Source organism: Crinia signifera, chromosome 8, assembly GCF_055691185.1.
Source record: "Crinia signifera chromosome 8, ASM5569118v1, whole genome shotgun sequence".
NCBI lineage: Eukaryota > Metazoa > Chordata > Amphibia > Anura > Myobatrachidae > Crinia > Crinia signifera.
The window spans coordinates 46,348,808-46,369,004 of NC_139224.1; the positions used below are offsets into that span (position 1 = coordinate 46,348,808).

The 20,197-nt window shown below is 45.9% G+C and overlaps 1 protein-coding gene across 1 annotated transcript in view; it reads left to right on the forward strand.

Annotated features, from left to right (window-relative positions):
- The window catches only part of FAM120A (family with sequence similarity 120 member A), a 64,842-nt gene extending 47,751 nt beyond the window's left edge, over positions 1-17,091 (forward strand). The window contains exons 13-17 of the mRNA XM_083156298.1: positions 6,359-6,568; positions 7,410-7,593; positions 10,572-10,710; positions 12,242-12,341; positions 15,089-17,091. Coding sequence (XP_083012424.1) covers positions 6,359-6,568; positions 7,410-7,593; positions 10,572-10,710; positions 12,242-12,341; positions 15,089-15,403 — 948 coding nt within the window. The 3' untranslated portion in view covers positions 15,404-17,091. The remainder of the gene's footprint in view (positions 1-6,358; positions 6,569-7,409; positions 7,594-10,571; positions 10,711-12,241; positions 12,342-15,088) is intronic.
- Positions 17,092-20,197: the final 3,106 nt, after the last annotated feature.

Consider the following 20,197-nt stretch of genomic DNA (forward strand, 5'->3'; position numbering starts at 1 on the left):
CTAGAGCATTACATGCAGACACCTCTACACCCCCTCCCCCTAGACTGGCTTCTGCTAATAGGATGTTTCCTCAGGTCCCTCTGTTAGATGATACAGATGATGACATGCCAGCTCTAGAGGAGGGTGAATTTCATGACCCTGATGCTCAGCCTGAGGATGAGCCTGATGCTCCGCTTATACAGGACACTGATGTCCCCTCTCAGGGTTTAGAGGACTTAATACAGGCAGTCAGGTTAACCCTCAATGTCACAGAGGAGGTGAGACCTGCTGCGCGTCCCTCAGTGTTTGCTAAAAAGCAAAAACAGTCTGCATATTTCCCAGCCTCAGAGGAGCTGGATGATCACTTGCAAAAGGCCTGGTTACATCCAGACAAAAAGTTTCAGGTGTCTCAGAGATTTTTCACTGCCTATCCTTTTCCTAAGGATGCTAGGAAGTCCTGTGAAATGCCACCTGCTGTTGACTCCTCGGTATCACGCTTGTCCAAAAAGACAGTGTTGCCCATCCCAGGAGCCTCTACCCTTAAGGATGTGTCTGATAGGCGGTTAGAGAGTACGCTGAAGAATATTTATTCAGCCGCTGGTCTTTTGCAACGTCCAGCACAAGTGGGATGCTGGGTCAATAGGGCCATGGAGGTATGGGCATGCCAGGTGGCCTCCTCGCTAGACCCAGGGGCAAGTGTTATGTTGCTCTTAGTGGAACACATACGTGAGGCTGCAGGTTATTTGGTAGAAGCATCTTCAGATGTTTGTATGCTTGCGGCCCGTATCTCTGCCCTCTCAGTTTCTGCTCGCCGTACTCTTTGGTTGAGACAGTGGAATGCAGACGCCGACTCAAAGAAGGCGGTGGAAGCATTACCCTTTGCTGGTGAGGCCCTCTTTGGTCCAGAGCTGGACAAAATGATTTCTCAGGCCACAGGGGGTAAGTCTCAGTTCCTGCCCACTGCAGCCCCTCCCCCACGTAGGTCATTTCCTACTACTGGAGGGCAGTCCTTTCGGTCATTTAGACCCACCCCCAGATTCAGGGGTAGGTCTAGGGGAGCGGCTACTAGCACCAGAGGCTTCCGAGGAAGAGGCAGAGGTTCAGCCAGCGCTTCAATCCTGGATGCAAAGGTTACCTCAAAGCCCTCGGCATGACTCCCCCAGCCCCTGTCCAGAACACAGGGTGGGAGGCCGGCTGCTATTTTACCATCAGGTATGGGCCGGTTCATGCCAGGACGCATGGGTAAAGGACCTGGTAGCAGTAGGCTACAAGATAGATTTCTTGTTGCCTCCTCCTCAACGTTTTTTTCCCACAGGTTTGCCAGCTTAACGGGAAAAAGGCAGGGCCTTGCAGGCCGCCATTCAAAAACTCAGGGACCTAGGGGTGGTTATACCGGTTTCGGAACCGGAAAAGGCAAAGGGATTCTATTCCAGCCTTTTTCTGGTTCCCAAGCCGGACGGCTCAGTAAGACCCATCTTGAACTTTAAGCAGCTCAACCCCTTCTTGCGGTTCACTCGCTTCAAGATGGAGTCACTGCAGTCTGTTATTGCAGGCCTGGAACCAGGGGAGTTTCTTGTATCCATCGATATCAAAGATGCATACCTGCATATCCCCATCTGGCCTCCTCACCAGGCATACCTGCGGTTTGCTGTCCAGAACTGTCACCTGCAGTTCCGAGCCCTCCCGTTCGGCCTCTCCTCTGCGCCCCGGGTGTTTACCAAAGTGATGGCTGTCATGATGGAGATACTCAGGGCTCAAGGAGTTACAATTGTCCCTTACTTGGACGACCTTCTGTTGAAGGCTCCGTCCAGGGAGGTCCTTTTGCACAACATCCACCTGACGTGTCGGATTCTGGAGTCCCACGGCTGGATGCTCAACATCCAGAAGTCACAGCTGACCCCATCGCAGAGAATCCTGTTCCTAGGGATGATTCTGGACACGGTCCAGAGAAGGGTGTTCCTTCCCATGGACAAGATCTTGTCCCTCCAGGAAGCGGTTCGACTGGTGCTGCAGCATCGAACGGTCACAGTTCTCCTTTGCACAAGGCTGCTGGGAAGGATGGTGGCCACGTTCGAGGCGGTGCAGTACGGGCGGTTTCGATCTCGCCCCTTCCATCTGTGTCTGCTCCGCCAGTGGACGGGTTCACACCTGTTTCTACAGCAGCGGATCTCTCTCTCCCATCAGGCTCGGGCTTCACTGGCGTGGTGGCTCAACTCCAGCAACCTGCAGGAGGGGCGGAGGTTCGCCATACACAATTGGACGCTTCTCACCACGGACGCCAGCCTCAGGGGCTGGGGAGCGGTCACGCTGGGCCTCCACTTCCAGGGACTGTGGACCCCGGAGGAAGCACAGATGTCCATCAATGTGCTGGAACTGCGAGCAGTGTATTATGCCCTGCTCCAGGCGGAAGTCCTTCTCCGGAACAAGGACATCAGGGTGCAGTCGGACAATGCCACGGCTGTGGCTTACATAAACAAGCAGGGAGGCACCCGCAGCCGTGCAGCAATGAGAGAGGTGAAGAGGATTCTGTGCTGGGTGCAGGAGCACGCAGGGGCCGTGTCGGCCATTTTCATTCCAGGCGTGGAAAACTGGGAGGCAGACTACCTCAGCCGCCGGGACGTCCACCACGGAGAGTGGTGTCTGAACCCCCTGGTCTTCCAGACCTTGACCCGTCGGTGGGGTTGTCCGCAGATAGACATGATGGCCTCCAGACACAACCACCAGTTGCCCCGGTACTGCGCTCGGACAAGAGATCCACAGGCGGTGGCAGTGGACGCTCTCACAGCACCCTGGACGGATCAGTTTCTTTACATCTTTCCTCCAGTGCCTCTCATCCCTCGGGTTCTGCAGAGAATCCGACGGGAGTCGGTGACAGTGCTGTTCATCGCCCCAGACTGGCCTCGCCGGTCGTGGTACACGGTCCTAACAGGCCTGTTAGTAGACGAGCCATGGCCTCTGCCTCTCTGCGACGACCTGCTAACACAGGGTCCGTTCACCTGTCCCAACTTACAGCATCTTCATTTGACGGCATGGCTGTTGAGAGGTCCATCCTGAGGAAGGCAGGGATCCCGCAGGAGGTGATTCCAACCATGATAGGAGCCAGAAAGCAGGTTACCTCGGTGCATTACCACCGCATCTGGAGGGCCTATGTGGCCTGGTGCGAATCCAGGAGGGTCTCTCCTGTGAGCTTCAAATTGGCCAGATTGCTGCTGTTCTTGCAGAAGGGCCTGTCCTCAGGACTCCGGCTGGGGTCCTTGAAGGTTCAAGTATCCGCCCTCTCCATTTTTTTCCAGAGGAAGCTAGCTCTTCTTCCTCAGGTACAGACTTTCTTCCAGGGGGTGTTGCGGCTGCAACCTCCCTTCAGACCCCCTACTGCTCCATGGGACCTGGATGTGGTACTGGCCTTTCTCCAGTCCTCTGTATTTGAGCCTATGGAGGAGGTGGAACTGAAATATGTCACTTGGAAGACTGTCCTACTGTTGGCCTTGGCTTCGGCTAGAAGGGTGTCGGAGCTCAGTGCTCTCTCTTGTAAGGCACCCTTCTTGCGCTTTCACGAGGATAGAGCGGAGCTGCGCACCTCTAGTGTTTTTCTCCCAAAGGTGGTCTCGGCATTCCACATTAACCAACCTATTGTGGTGCCGGCCTTTCGGGAGGACTCACAGGAGTCTAGGGCGTTGGACGTGGTCCGGGCCTTGCGTATTTACGTGGCCAGAACAGAGTCTGTACGTAAGTCGGATGCCTTGTTTGTCCTCTATGACTCCTTGCGTCCTGGTTGGCCCGCCTCCAAGCAGGCTCTGGCCAGGTGGATCAGATTGACAATTCGTCAAGCTTATGTGGCCTCCTCTAGGGTGCCACCTTCTTCTATTTCCGCCCATTCCACAAGGTCGGTGGGTACCTCCTGGGCGGCTGCCCGTGGAGTTTCTATACAGGATCTATGTAGAGCGGCTACGTGGTCTGGTCAGAAGACCTTTGTCCGCTTTTACAAGTTTGACACTTTTGCGGCAGCTGCTTCGCGGTTTGGCCGTTCTGTGTTAAGGGGCTCTCAGCGTCATCCCACCCATGTTGGGAGCTCTGGGACGTCCCCACTGTAACTCTCCAGTGTCACCTAGTGGAGGAAAGAGAAAAGGGGATTTTGTACTTACCGTTAAATCCTTTTCTCAGACTCCATAGGTGACACTGGACGCCCACCCGACGCTGTCTCTCCTGGTTACTGTTTGCCTTCAGGTTGGGTTAATTACCTGCTGTTAAGAGACTGTTATACTTAGTCTAAGTTCTAAGTTTTACCAAGTTTTCATGGATGAGTTCATTCTGTTATGAATGCTGTTCTTTGAACTATATTTTCACTCTATGTGAGTGTGTGTGTGACTTGTTATGTTATGTTATGTTTGACCTCCTCTCGGAAGTGTGTTGTTTTCCTTTCTTCCAGCTCCCTCCGGGCACATACCTAGACTGCCTAGGAGAGGAAGTAGAAGGGGAGGAGTTAGTCACTGTTAATTTATTCTAAAGTGCCCAAGCTCCCTGTGGTCGCCTTCTATTCCCCACTGTAACTCTCCAGTGTCACCTATGGAGTCTGAGAAAAGGATTTAACGGTAAGTACAAAATCCCCTTATTGCACATATTATAGATATATTTGTTGCTCATCCGATACTGTATCTGGGTGCACTTGCCACTCACTCGGGCACTCCCCTGCGGTACACACTATTGCAGGAAGATAGTCTAAGAGACGACTAAAGGGAACAATTTTATGTTTTTTGGGGCACGCTTGTTAAGTAAGATTGGTTAGATAAGAAATGGTACTAAATAAAATATAACTTTTAATGATAAGCCTTTAAAATTAGACGCGTATCAAAGTTACATATAAACACCTTGTGAATGACATAAAGAGAATGTATGAAGCCGATTTTAGGCTGAAATTGTGCGCAAAAATTATAAAAAAAAAACTGTTTGCCTGTTGACATTACTTATATACAATTTTATGATTCGTAGACAGAAACCATTGCATCATAAAATTGTATATAATTTAATCGTCTCTTAGACTATCTTCCTTCAGTTTAAATTCTGGACTATTTGGGAGCACCACCAACCTCGGACTGCTAATTAGGTCTGTCCTACACAGCGGTTTTTATGTTGGTTTAAAATAATTGTTACTTTTTGTTTACTCTTTAAATCTATTACCTAGACAGTGCCAACCCATACTCTATCAAAATACGTACACACTATTGCATCAGCCTGTGTGTGTGTGTGTGGTCACGCTTGAATTGCATTGCAAGGTCTCCCAAGAAAAATGCTCCCAAGGATGCTCCTGTGGCATACTACTGCTGCGCTCGTCACCCTTTACTGTTCCCTATCGGAATCCATATAGATGTTAAAGTATGAAAAGGGATCTTCTGTTTCAGGGCCTATGTGAACTGGCTTGTCTCTTTGACATGGCTTTTAAGAAACTCATCCTGAAAGCAAAGAGATTTTGAAGGAAAGTCATTAGCACCATACTTAATGTGCCTGGTAGCTTCCCTTGGCTATAATTGCTCACCGCCTTTGGCAGACTTTCAGTTGTGTATAGCTAGAGTCCCTTTTTGGTGCCCCCTAGTGTATAACCGAAGGAAACATGGTTTATGTTCTTACTGGATCGGTGTGTGTGCTGGACTACCTTCTTACTCCTTTTCCTTGCTCCTGCTGTGAGCTTGCTAACTTACCTGGCTGGCCGCGGGTGGGATATAGCGGGGAAGGAGTCTGGTGCTGCTTGTAAGAAATGTGTAACTTATTCATTTCCAGACTCTCTCCTCTTAAGGTTATACCCAATTTCCCTGTTACCCCCCTTTGGACTCGGAGACCAAATTTAAGAAGGCAAGAACATAAAGGAGCATACAGACGTGGCGATCTGTGCTGAGCGGCAGGCTTAGGCACGAATGCTCTGCACACATCACAATGCACACCGCGATGCTGTGTGCTGAGCGGGCCTTTGTCTATTTTTAGTAGGCAAAGTCTTACAATCTAGCAGGAAAGCCAATGCATTCACTGGCATTCCCTGCTGGCGATAGTGACGCACGTGACCGTTGCAGGGCATACACACAAATCGATCAGTGCTCCATTTCTAAGCGACCTGGTCAGATCGCTTAGAAATGGGGCTGAATTCGCCCCTTAAATCCTGTGCGGGTTTTTTTTAGTACTGCTTTGACTTTTGTTGTAGATGGGGGGGCAGATGTAATTTTGTGGCTATTTTCCATGAGGCACCCGTCCCCTCCATTTAGCATTTTAAAGTAGCATTTCTTAGATGAGTTCAGAAATGTCCTGTGGAAGTGGCTGATGTATTGGAAGTTTATTACACGTGTAGAAGCCACAGATTAAACTAAATAAACTTTGTTTTTTATTTTTATTGCAGATCGATAACTTGGACCCCAGAGGGATTCAGCTATCTGCTTTGTTCATGAGTGGAGTGGACATGGCTCTTCTAGCCAATGACGCCTGTGGACAGCCCATTCCCTGGGAGCACTGCTGTCCCTGGATGTACTTTGATGGAAAGTTGTTTCAGACCAAACTCATTAAAAGCACCAGGGAGAAGGCCTCACTAATTGACCTCTGTGATGGTCAGGTATGTAACCAAATCTTCAGGTAAGTTCTGGAGTGCACAACTCCAGTGTTCACTAGATGAATATCATAAGCAAGATGTTAAGGAACATATCTTTTTCATACTATTAACCCCTTGAGTGATGGGTTTTGCTGGGGCAGGACAAACCTACCAGGGCTGGGTCCTGCCCCAGCAAACCTTCCCCCCTCTTGTCGCTTCCGCTCCGGAGATCGTATGCCACAGTTCCCGGACCCTGACGCTGCCCCAGCCGCCGTTCACAACAGGTGGCAGGCTTGGAGATGTTTGGGGCGGCTCAGGCGCCCGAACTCCCGAGTCCCCCCAAGCTGCGCCGAACATCCCCGAGCCTGCCGCCTGCAACTAATGGCAGGGGAACTCCGGCGTACGATTGCCGGAGAGGTGAGGTGGGGGGTGCCGGGACGGTGGTGCGCAAATGGGTAATGAATATTGAACCTAGCTATCTAGCGTATGTTGTATTGGATATGCATTGTGGCTGTGGTATCTTAATTTAAATATGTAACTCAATCACTGTTGCGATCTCCCGCGTGTGCATAGAGAGTTAGATTTGGGTGGGGTGTGTTCAAACTGAAATCTAAATTGCAGTGTAAAATGAAAGAAGCCAGTATAATACCCTGCACAGAAACAAAATAACTCATCCAAATCTAACTCTCTCTGCACATGTTACATCTGCCACACCTGCATGAACCAGTTGAAAAAAAAAATGTTGCTATGCGATCAGGTCTGGATTTTTTGAAATTTTTGTCCACTATATAATACTAGAATTTGTGCCCAAGAGATCTGTGTGAACATTCGGTTTCCCACCCTGTAACCTTTTCTTGCAATGTAGGCGGAACAAGCTGCCAAGGTGGACAAGATGAAACAAAGCATCCTGGAAGGGCTTCACTTTTCCAGGCAAAACTACCCACTGCCATTCCCACCTCCTCCCGCCATGCCTTTTTACCCTGCTGCTATGTACCCACGACCTTTTGGACCAATGCCTCCACCGCCAGGCAGAGGAAGAGGATTCTCTGGTGAGTATATATTAAGACCACAAAAAAAAAACAAGTCATTTTCTGTTTGCCATGGTCCATTAGTCACTTGAATTTCTTCCCACAATCTTGTTGTGTAGTTTCAGTGCTTCAATGATGATGGTCGCAAAGCAGTTATCATCTAAAGCAGTGGTGGGGGGTATTTAACTCTACCAGTCCTCACCCTAAGACTGGGTACACACTACATATTTGCAGATCAGTTAATATATCAGCAGATATATCTCTAGACTGATTGGCCAGCGTGTTCTGCATACAAGTCAGTCATTACTGACTTAAATGCGCCCATTGTACCATCAATCACCGCTGGTTAGTGCAGAAGGTTTGTAGACGTTTGCAAATCACACGTACACACAGCACAATGCTCCAATATAGCTTTATCACCATGTGTAGCATCTCCATACAGTTTTAATTTTTTTTTTGAGTACTGAGTACCACTTTGTGTACTGTGTAGCACAAATAGGTTTTATTGTACTGTGCTGTACAATTGTAACGGCTACAGCTATAGGTGATATCTCTAGAAGTATAACGGGGAAAATGCGTCTACTTTGAGCCCTGAAGTGTCCATTTTGCATACTGATATCTCCGGTTCTAGGTGTCCTAGTTTCTCGAGACTAATAGGAAAGAGGAGACTCTTAACTTAGGGGGCAGACTGGCTACTAGTTTATGTGATACCGACAAGGGCACTGGCAAGCAACAGCGTGTTTGGGCCCTTCCAGTTGTCTGCCCAGCTTGCAGGGTTTTCTGTCTAGGGGACTTGGACCCAATTTACAGTATTATTCACGCTGGCTTCTTTGACTAAAAAGAGCAGCCTCCCAGGGGAGGGGGAAGGGGGAGAGGTGGGGCTGACCAGCCTGCATTACCTAGCCTCTCATTACGCTAGCTAAAAAACAGACAATGGTAAAGTTGTATGAGCTTCTACGTCCCATAGCCAATACGGCCAATGAGCTGTTGGTTGGAATGATAATCTGTCCTCGAATTATATAGTGCAGCATGTGTTAGTGTCGGCAGTGCAGGTGAAAAATCACGTTGCTATAGCTTAATCCTACGGATAAATTAAGATGGGCTTTAAGCTTATTTCTCTGGTTTTGGTGGTCCAATCAGCTCAGATCTGGGCTGTATGGAAGGGGAGATGTTTAGCTTTCAGGGGATATGAACTCGTTTCGGAGACCCTCAGAAGGCTAACTGAAAGCCTCAGAACCCACGGAGGGTCTGAATTAATGGGGAAAATGTGTCCATTTTGCACCCTGATATCTACTGTTCTAGGTGTCATAGAGATTCGAGACCATATGAAAGAACAGACTCTTGGCTTTCGGGGGCAGGCTGACTATTAGTTTGTGACAGCGGCAAGGGAAGCGGCAAGCAACCGTGGGTGGTGTCCCCTCCAATTGTCTGCCCAGCTTGCAGGGGCTTCTAGCTTCCTCTGCAGCCAGGGTGCCATTGCCGGATTGCAGGAAGTTGACGGTGGGTCAGCTCCTGCCAGATGCTCAGCACCTTGTTGCACAGCAGGTGCGCCCAAACCTGGACAGCAGTGCGGGTAGGGGAACGGTGCTGCGGGGTGATCATTGCAGCGTCTGTGCCTATGTGTGTTATCTAGCACAATGAGATGCACCTTCAGCATTCCCCTTACACATGTAAAACCTATGCCGTTGCTCGCTCCATAGATGTGGGCATCAATGAAGCCCTGGTTCACACCTGATAGCCATTTTGTTAACCCGCTTGATGCACGGGTCTGGCCTGCTCATACTGTATGTCATTCATACTGTAGCGTAATGAGATGCATGTACAGCAGTGCCCTTACACAAGTGTGACATATGTCACAGATAGCTCTATAGATGTGTGTTCCCATGAAGCCCTGGCTGGAAACAGTTAGCCGTTTTGTTAAACACCTTGGCGCTTAAGTCTGGCCGGCTCTTACTGTATGACATTTCCCGTCTCTGCACGGCGGTTCACAAGGATGGGATGCACTAGTGTCTTACATGCACGCACGGTCCATTTTCTGTGAAAGTACTGTATTCTTGTTCACTTATCCCCATAGCCCGTTATAAGTAGCGTAATGAGACACCTGGCTAAGTAATAGTATTTTGGGGGGAAAGTGTCTACTGTACATTACTGTGCTATTCAGTATGTTAGATAAAGTAGTTCTTGCGCTACAATGCATTTCAATGGACACTGCAAGCACACACATTCTGGATTCTTTTACTATAGCTTTGCATTAGACATCTGACACATGGGCAGGGGTAATTTTAAAAAGCGACATCTGGTGGATGATCTTTGGTGTTGCACTCATCCAGTAACGCCATATGCCAAACGCCAAGATGTGCTATTTATTGCGCTTCCGTGCAACTAGTCTCGCTGTGGAGAGTTGGCGGTCCAAAAGCCATAGGCAGGCTAGATGAGTGTGTCTCCAGCTGTATATTTACCCTTCCTTCTCTTGCTATACTGCGCTTTGCTGGATTTTTTTGATTGATTCTGTTCCAATTGCAGCTGGTGAACTGTATATCTTTTGCGCTGCAGTTAAGTGAGTAAAAAAAGGCTCCACCATCTGTATAGAATGACCTTTTTTGGAAGGATTATTTCCTACCAGAGTCATGCTATTTCATTGGTTTCCATCTATCACACTCACTCCAGCCTGATAGTATTGCTTTTCTCATTTGCGTTTCAATAATTTTCTTGCCACTGGGGACCGCCGCCTATACACACCGTTTGCTGCAGCATCTGTTTCCGTGTGCAAGCTGACAGCTTCATCATTGAGAGTGTTAAAGTTTATAGACTAAACACCATAAGATGTTTAGAATTTTTTTTACTTTGTAATAAATGTAGAGGATTTTATTTTGATTTCCGCTTACAAAGCAAGGTCACTGGTGCATTGTAGTAGAGATCCAATTAATGCCCAGAAAGGTGCTTATTATAAAGGACACTGTTGAATTGACATTTTCATGTTTTATTTTTTACCTGTTTAGGGGTCCAGCCCATTCCTTCTCAGGGAGGAAAGCTTGAGATAGCAGGGACGGTAGTCGGCCAGTGGGCAGGGACTAGACGTGCTCGTGGCAGAGGACCGTTTTCCCTGCAGGTGGTTTCTGTTGGTGGACCAACTCGAGGGTACGTACAAGTTATCCTCTGTGTATATCCATAGTAAGCCCCAGTCTACACAATTGCACCCTTACAAGCTTACATTTCTTACTGTAACACTTATATTGAGCAGTCATAATCCACATTGCGTTAGACAAAACATTTGGCTATACACATTGGTTCCTGCCGTAGCTTACAGTCTATGTTTTTCTATCATATCTATGGTGGCCACTGGGACAGCGGGGTGTGGGTGGAGCTTCAGCTAGCTACAAGCACCAAGGAGATTGACCACCTTTAAGTGCAGCCAAGGCTCCCCTGCAGGCTTTAAGTGCAGCCTCCGCTCCCCTGCAGGCTTCAGTTTGTTCAAAAGCTAGCCAAGAGGAAGAGAAGAAGGAAACCAGAAGGAAGGATAAAGTTTCATGAAAAGCAGACCAACCTCCTCATTGTCTGAACAGTGCATGAGGGGGGGCACCCAGTGGCCACCATGGATTCAGAAAAAAGGATTTTTACAGGTAGGACCAAAATCCAGTTTTTTCTATAAAACCTATGGTGGCCAGTGGGACGTCCCAAAGCTGTCCCTTTACAGGAGCTGCACTGAGGTCACGTCGCCCAAAAGCAGAATCTGCTGTGGCAAACATGTCAAACTGGTAAAACTTGAGAAAGGTATGTGGTGAGGACCAAGTGGCCGCACGACACAACTGCACTGCAGAGGCTCCCTGACAAGCTGCCCAACTGGGTCCCACCAAGCAAATGGAATGAGCCCGAATAGACGAGGGAATTGGCTTATTTGATGACCAATTAGCTTGTCTAATAGTTAGGTGCAACCAGCAAGCCAAAGTCTGCTTCGATGCTGGCCGACCCTGTTTGGCCGCACTGTACAAAACGAAAAACACATCCGACATGCGGAAGTGTGTCCGATTAACATAGGACTGTAGTGCTCTAACAACATCTAGGGAGCATAACTCTGGAGAAAATGCAGGAACAACAATTTCCTGATTTATATGAAACCTAGAAACAACTTTGGGGAGAAATTCCTTACGAGTACGGAGGACTGCCCTGTCTAGAAACACCACCCACACCCCACTGTCCCAGTGGCCACCATGGATTGAGAAAAAAGGATTTTACAGGTAGGACCAAAATCCAGTTTTTCCATCACTCTCACGCGTGCTAGTGGCCAGTTCACCCACCAGTATATTTTTGAAGTGAAGGAGGAAGTCGCGGAACCTGTAGAACACCACAAGAACAGGGAGAGTATACAAACTCCGTACAGGGCTGGAATGGGAATCAAACTGATGTCCTCTGTGCTGTGAAGCAGGAATGATCTATGTGGCCCTTATAAATAAAAGATAATACTTACTGTATAATAGAGGACATAAAGGAATTGGGGCTCTAGACTGCACACCCTAGCTGCTTGTAATGACAGGTGCTACGCTGCTGAGATTAATAGTTATATGCAAGAAAGGGGGGATACAGGTGCCCGTAGATCCATTTTAGAGAATTACCTGTCCTGGTGAAAAATATACAAAAAACTAACTGATCTTTTGGTTTTTCCCAAATGCAGTCGCCCCAGAGGAGTTATATCCACCCCAGTTATACGAACGTTTGGAAGAGGTGGCAAATACTATGGAAGAGGAGGATACAAAAACCAAGTGGCATCTCAGGTACAACGTTATTAATAGAACAATATTCCAGTATGATGGGTACAGACATGTTCTCCTACAACTTTGCTGCAGTCGCACCAAACAGCCCCTCTTGACTCTCCAGGTCGTGTGAGAAGCTTCAGCAGCGTCTTTTTTTGCAGAAAATGCTTCTTAGTCACAACACAATGTGGCTAGGGCACATCAGGAGAATTTGCTGAGCGATTTGTTATGGCACTTGTATATCTGTGCGACTGAGTCTCTTAATCTGTATACAAAGTTCTACAATGTAGTCCTGTTCTGCTCTGTAGATGGGTGTGTTATGCAGTTCTGATAGTTGGGATTTTGACAGTCATTATACAGACATCGGAATCCCGACCGCCGTTAATCCGACAGGGGGTAACTCAAAGAAGCCTCCCTTTCAGGCATTTTACAAATGGGATTGCGATGTCTGAACTGACAGAATCCTGACTGTCTGGACGTCATCCGGCTCCCCTGTAGACTGACTCCACACACACAATATAAAAGTGTATTATATCAAACAATCTCCTTGTGCGTCGTAGTCCCGTTGCGTTGAGTCTAAAATGCATTTTCGGCAGAAACAAGCAGAGAGACATTATCAGAGCTGCATGGGACCTGACCGCTCATGCTACGTGGTGTTTGGGACTAGATGTATAAGTATGCATATGTATTTATTTTGTTGGGTTGATATCTTGTGTTAAACACCGCTTGATGGTGCTTTACATTATATATAATATGTTTATGGGGTTCAACGGTTTAAACAGTCTCTAGGCAAATATTATGCGTTTTTGATATAGGTTTCTTTACCCCTCTGTAAATATGCTATTCACTCCCATACCCAGGTTCTTTGTTTAATCCACCAGTGAATGAGCAGAAAAAGGGATTGGTTGTTGTTGGATGTGTGCTACCATGCTTCTCTTTATTTTACTGCTCCATAAAATTGCCTTAAAAAATATTAATAACTGAACTATGCAAAAAAAAATTTTTTGTCCTGTCAAGAGACTGAGTTGTCAGAAAATAGCATTGGTCAGCATATTCATAAATGATATATGGAAAACGGTCATAAGCTTTATTTTCATTTGAAGGAAAGTGTTCTGAAATTAAACGTGATTATAAATTACCGCTAACAGTACATTTGAGGTTTTACATGTTGGTTTTTAGAACAAAATTTATACTTCGTAATTACACTTATGGGGTATTCAATCGCCTGCCGCTAATTCCGACATGGGAAATAGCGGCGGGCACCAATGCAATGCTGTCTTTTCCGACAGCTTTGAAGAAGCATCTCGGCAAAACAAGCCCAACTTTAAAAGCAGTCAGGCTCGTTTTGCCGTGAATTGTCGAGCTCGCGGCCAGATCTCGACGATCCACGGCCATTTCTCACGGCCACGGACCCTTTTTGGCACTCGGCAGGCGGGATATTGAATGCCACCTGGCTAGATGCAGTCGAGCTGGCCGAGAAAGGGACCGGGTTACGAATGTCAGACCGGCCCGACAGTCGTGAACTGAGATTGAATACCGCCCTTTATATTCTTGTTTCTGTTGTCTTGAATTACGCAATAAAGCTAGTAATGCTACTACTCCAATAGTGACCCTTGTTTATACTTCACCCAGGGTGCTAGATTTGGGTGCGGTATGAACTTCCGAAAGTCGGTTTTCCAACAGTACGCCCGACATCAGAATACCAACTGCTGGTACTCCGACAAGGGGCCAAGCGTTACGAAGCCCCTTGCGGACTTGGTGGCTCACTGCTCTTGCCACGGGTTCTCTTCTCCCTCTATGGGGGGTCACGGAACCCCACGTGGGAGAATAGCCACTGTCAGTCGGGATCCCGACTGTCTGACTTTTAACAGTCTGAACTCTGATGTCTGTCTACTGACCTGACTGTCGGGAGGTCTTCCGGCGCCCGGAAGAGATAGGGGCACAAGAAAGTCAACAAACTACTTCCCCGCTCTCAAATCTATGTAACTCTTAAGGCCCCCATACATTAGTCCGACTTGTCCTAGGGACAAGTCGGACCTGATTTTCCCTGCAGCTCCCCGGGAGGGGGTAGCACGATTAGGCACTTGATGTGCCAAGGTTTGCATATGATAAATCGCATTGATTTATCATATGCAGTCCCCGGGGAGCTGCAGGAGGAGAGAGCCGTGCAAGGGACGGCAGTGGGATGCCGGCTAATTGAGAGCCGAGCAGGGAGAGGCTACATAGGGACCCGGGCAGGAGGAAGCTGTGTTGCGGTGGAGTGACAGCGGGAGGCTCGTTCTGCGCAAAACCCCTGTTCAATGCTGTCGGAAGATAGCATTGAATAGGGCCCCGCAGCCATCTCCCCCGTCGGGAGATGGCTGCGGGTGCATGACAAAGATTGAATACCCCCCATAGACTACTGCTTCCTTTCTAAGTTACATGTTTTACATTTTTTTATGGCTTCAAATGTTCAGCTTCTCTGCAGCACTTTTTTGTTGTCTTTTTCATTGTAGCAGAGCTTTCTAATTGTGGCATCTACTATATATCATATGATATAAGTGTTTTTGTCGCCCATGTGCTGTTGCTCTTGAGACCAATAGCTAGCATTCTCCATGAGCAGGAGAGGGAGTGAAGCGTCCATTTTGATATTCTCGCGTAAGTGTGTTATCATTTTGAATAGACTGAAAACTTGACAACGATCTCTCCTCCAACACACTGAACAATCGCCATTATTTGCCAAATCTGAGAATGAAATATTTATCTTCTCTTTTTTTCATTCACCGCAGACCAAGCCGCCATATGCTACTTCTGCGGCGGAAGTGGCCAAAGAGCTTAAGACACAATCCGAAGACTCGTCTAAATCATCTGCTGTGTCTTCAGATGGATCTCTGACTGAGAACGGTGTGGGAAATGAGGAAACCCAAGCTTCCCAAATAAACGGAGGCTCAGGAGAGGTCCAGGCTTCCATTCACGCCGAAAGTGCCTTAAGCAATGACTCTAAACCGTGCAATACGAATCCTCATTTAAATGCACTAGATCCAGACAGCGAACACCTCGAGGAGGAGACACTCGAGGCCGCGGTCTTAAAAAAAGAAGAGTAAACTTATTTTTCTAGAGGGTGAAGGATGTTAGATAGTTCAGGGTTAGGAATATCTGGAAAGATGGAGAGCCTACAGTTACGTACATTTTTTCCTTTCCGTAAGTGAAAAATGAGGTTTTGGAAATTCGGATCCCTCTTTTGACGTTAGACTAAAAGAAAAGATTTTATTTTACTTTTTAACCAGTTCTAGTCAAAATGCTTCAAAGATAAAAACAAACAAAAGCTGAGTATAAGCATTTGACACCCATAAGTCAATGATACATGAGCAAAGTTAAAACTGGTTACAATGAGAGAGAAAAACTAAATAGCCGCTTGTCGTATTTCTTGAGACAAAAGAACACACAAGAAATTAAATATATATATATATATATATATATATATATATATATATATATATATATATATATAGTACATCTTGACTATGATTTTGTAGTATCTGGCACCATATATATGCCATTATATTTGATTTTACATTACTGTGTCACAAAAAAGGGGAAGACTAGGTCAGAAACTCAAGTTTCTGGATTATAATTCTGTAATATGGCACAAACCGTTTTTTTTTTTTTTCCTTCATTCTTTATTATTGCATCGCTGTTGATGTGGTTTTTTCGTTTTGTAGTAAAATGTGCAACCTATTGGAACACAACAAATTATAGCATAACATTTGCAGATTTTTGCTGATATTTTAAATACTCATTACTCACTATTCAAGCAAGTTCTAAAATCATAGAAAAAGCAAAAAAAAGCAACTGACCTTTTTTCTGAAACGAGAAACCAGACGTCCTCTGTTTCCGTAATACTGTTATACCATGCATCCGTGATCAATGAAGTTGTGTGGTTTTTGAATCGGGCGTAGACCATTAGTGCTACTATTGACCTGCATGGTTCATCATTTTAAGGTGTGTAGTTAATATTATGCATGTTCTTTGTCCTATTTCTGCCAATCTTACAAGTTCTGTGCCCATCTGCAAAACAAGTAAAAAAAAACTAATAATCAGTAATAGTTCTATGAAAGATGTTACTTATGTTTAGTCATTGACTGATCTTGCTCTAACCTTTGAAAAAAAAATTTTGTGATTATTGACCTCTGTTGCATTTATCCTTAAACAAAAAAAAAATATCTAGCCGTTTAAATATCAACGTTTCACTGGTGTATCCATTGCTGTATTGCATTATTGTTCTTTGTTGCTGTTTTCACATTAGAAAATATGAATTCTGTGGAAAAAAAAAATCATTAAGTACTTTGATCTTTAAACCTTTTCCCCTAACCCTCACTACTTTAGCAGGGCAGGATTTCTGGCCTCTTCTCTTTCAGGAATGTAGCCTTATCCTACACAAAGTACACCTGTATCATTTTGATGTTTCTGTTAGTGTTTCCAAACTTTTAAATGTACTTTTTGGAAAAAGAATCCAAGTCATTTCTTTCTTTGTTTTCATATAATTCTCCTAATGCTCATCACTCATTAGTGATCAGAAATGCGGTGTAACTTCCCCCGTTCCTTGCCCGCAAGAGCTGAGTAGGTATTTTTAATGTAAGTTGAAAGGAGTTTTGCCCCAACTCATGGACTGTGCAAGAATGAACTGCTGTTGGCTTTGTCTGGAAGTCGGTGGATTGTGGTGCGTTATGATTGAAGGCTATTGAATGCAACTTACAATGCTTAATAAAAATCTTTATTCTTTTAGTATAAATTGGTAGTGTTGTCTTTTTATTTTAACTCTAATGGCCTAATTTTATGATTTTTTTTTTCTTCTTCAAGGATTAACACAGGTGTCATGAACGGAGTGTCATTTGTCTGGTGTTTCCTATATTTCTCCTCTCTGATGTCACATTGTGATAATACATTCCTCTCTTTATAGCCTACTAAGCTATACATACAGTGAAAATGTGATCCAATGGCATCCCGTAGGTTTTGACCTAACTAGTGGAGCATCTGCCACTATATATAAGTGATATTACACAGGTGCTGCAAGGGAGGGTATTCTTGAGTAAAGAAAAGCACATTTGGTTCCCCCAGCCACACTGTGATATCAACAACCAGATTTAATATAATCTGAGATCTTGGTTACATATATTTGCAAATATGTGGGATGCCCCAAGCCAATGATCAAGGACTCTCTAAGTACTGGGGGTCCCTATTGCTTTATCTAGGTTCAGGGTCAGCGAGAGCCCAAAGCAGCACACCGGTGAACAAAACTAAAGTGGTTAATAAGTGTTCGTTTTAAGAAGCCGAGGCTATGTACAGAAAGTGATGAATGGAATTCAAATATTAAAGCAATAGGGTTTGTGAAATTGAGGGTACTTGTTTAGTTTCACGGCGGCAGATAAATCGCATGCGATTTTGTATCTGTTCATAACCCCACTATCCACTACGCATGGAGTTGATTTTATATAGCGTGGCGAGCGCGTGCGGATTACTTTACATGTATTCCACATCCCCTTGCGGGGCTCGCTGTGCTCGACACGGAATACATGTAAAGTAATCCGCGTCCCCTCGCAGGGCACGCTGCGCTCGCCACACTATATGAAATCAACTCCATGCGTAGTGGATAGTGGGGTTATGGCATTGCATGCATTCGATGCGATCGCATGCGATTTATCTGCCGCCGTGAAACTAAACGAGTACCAAGTTAAGTAAAAGATAAGGGTTAATAGATCGTAATACTGTGACACCTCAGGGCCATCTTGTCCAACCAATCCAGGGGCAGCGCACACCAAACCCACCTTCACCCCAATGTGGGTGCTATAATTAGCTAGTAGAGCCACATACTATTGGTTATAACTAAACCTACCTTAACTAAGAAATACCTTCCCAGAGCAAGCCTATAATGTTTCATGTGGCATTTAGGACTAGTACATCCACTTAATGCTAGCTGGCTTCCTTCTGCCTCTAACAACAGATGTATATACTGTACCGGCAGATGCTCCATTAGTTAAGTGATATCACTCTGGTGCTTGCAAGGGAGGGGTGATCTTGAGTAAAGAAAAGCACATTTGGTTCCCCCAGCAACACTGATATGAGTAACCAGATTTAATATAATGCAGTCGTTTTTGCGTGATGCCGGGCAGACATTTATTTAAATTTTTATTCTCCATAGTTCATAACCAGTCCTTAGAAAGGTCTCTCATAAAAAAATTATGGACCGATGTATCGAGCTCCAAAAAGTGATCAAATGGAGAGTGATAAACAGCCAGCCAATCAGCTCTACCTGTCATGTTACAGGCTGGGTTATAAAAATAACAGGTAGGAGCCGATTGGTTGTTTTTCACTCTCCATTTGATCACTTTTGAAGCTTGATACATCTGGCCCTATTTGTGCAGACACAACCCTTACAGTTGTATTATATGTATAGATTTAATATTTCAAAAGGGTCATATGGATTAACAAGATTTAGTCAGTTGCTAGATTAATCAAAGTAGATCATTTTAAGTTACCCCTAAGTCTTTGTTCGAAAATATGAAATGGGGAAAAAAATATTGTCACGTTGATCCTCTAATCAGCCAATTGAATAAGCCTTATGATGCCCTTAGTACCTAGGATATGCAGACAGGGAGATCTTGTTTTTTTTGGCTCAAACACCATAAAGGTCCTATCATGGTCAAACACATGCGCAGCCACAAGTCATGGCCTGAGCATGTCAGGCCAGGTACACACCAGAACGATCCTGATTGTTAGTAGATCGTTAGCAGATTGTGTGATTTTCGCACGATCTGTTGGAGCACACAATCTGCTAACGATCTGCATCCAATCTGATCCCAATCCGATCTGAGTCTGTATCCAGTTGAATGGATCTTTTACAGATCCTCACTGCAGCAGGTAGGATCTGTAAAACGACCAAACGACAGCGGGGACGCGCATCGGATTGGAATCGGATCGGAATTGGACCTAAACATGCCCAATCTACATACAATCTGCATCCAATCGGTCGGAATTGGATCCAGATTGATGGAATTGAGCCCTAATCGTTCTGGTGTGTACCCCCCCTCAGAGTTTCAGGATTCTTCCATCAGGAAGCTTTCAGACATCTTGAAGCTGGGATAAAATGGTTGTTGGAACATCATCGGCAAGTTGCGGAAGAAGAAAGGAGAGGTAAGATAGTGTGCTCCTCGGTAACTACATCTTGAAATTCCTGCCAGAAAAATCTGTTGTGGCATTCCACTGAATGTGGGACAGTGCCCAGCGTGCCACAGTTTTGCTGGCATAGTTTTATAGAGGGACTGAAACAGCATGAAGTCTTTGGTTTGTTTACCAATTCATTTGGCATCAAGTGTTTCCAACATCTCCTCTTCCTAGTGAATCTCATTAGCATCTTGCTTAATTATATGTTAGGAATTGAGGAGTAAATTGTAACCATAAGACACTTGGCGGTGCTTTGCAGATGCAAAATGCCTCAAAGGGGGTGGTACCTACGGTGGTTTGGTACTTGTTTAGTTTCACGGCGGCCGATATATCGCATGCGATATGATGCGATTTTGTACCTGTTCATAACCCCACTATCCACTGAGTTTTTCTTATATAGTGTGGCGAGCCCGAAGCGTGGCGAGCGGACGCGGATTACTTTACATGTATTCCGTGCCGAGCCCCGCAAGGGGACGTGGGATACATGTAAAGTGATCAGCGTCCCCATGCGGGGCTCCACGCTTCGGGCTCGGCGGCTCGCTGCTCTCACCACACTATATAAAGTCAACTCCATGCGTAGTGGATAGTGGGGTTATGACCAGGTACAAAATCGCATCGCATGCGATTTATCTGCCGCCGTGAATTAAAAACAAGTACTGTTTGTCTTAATGTTTGTG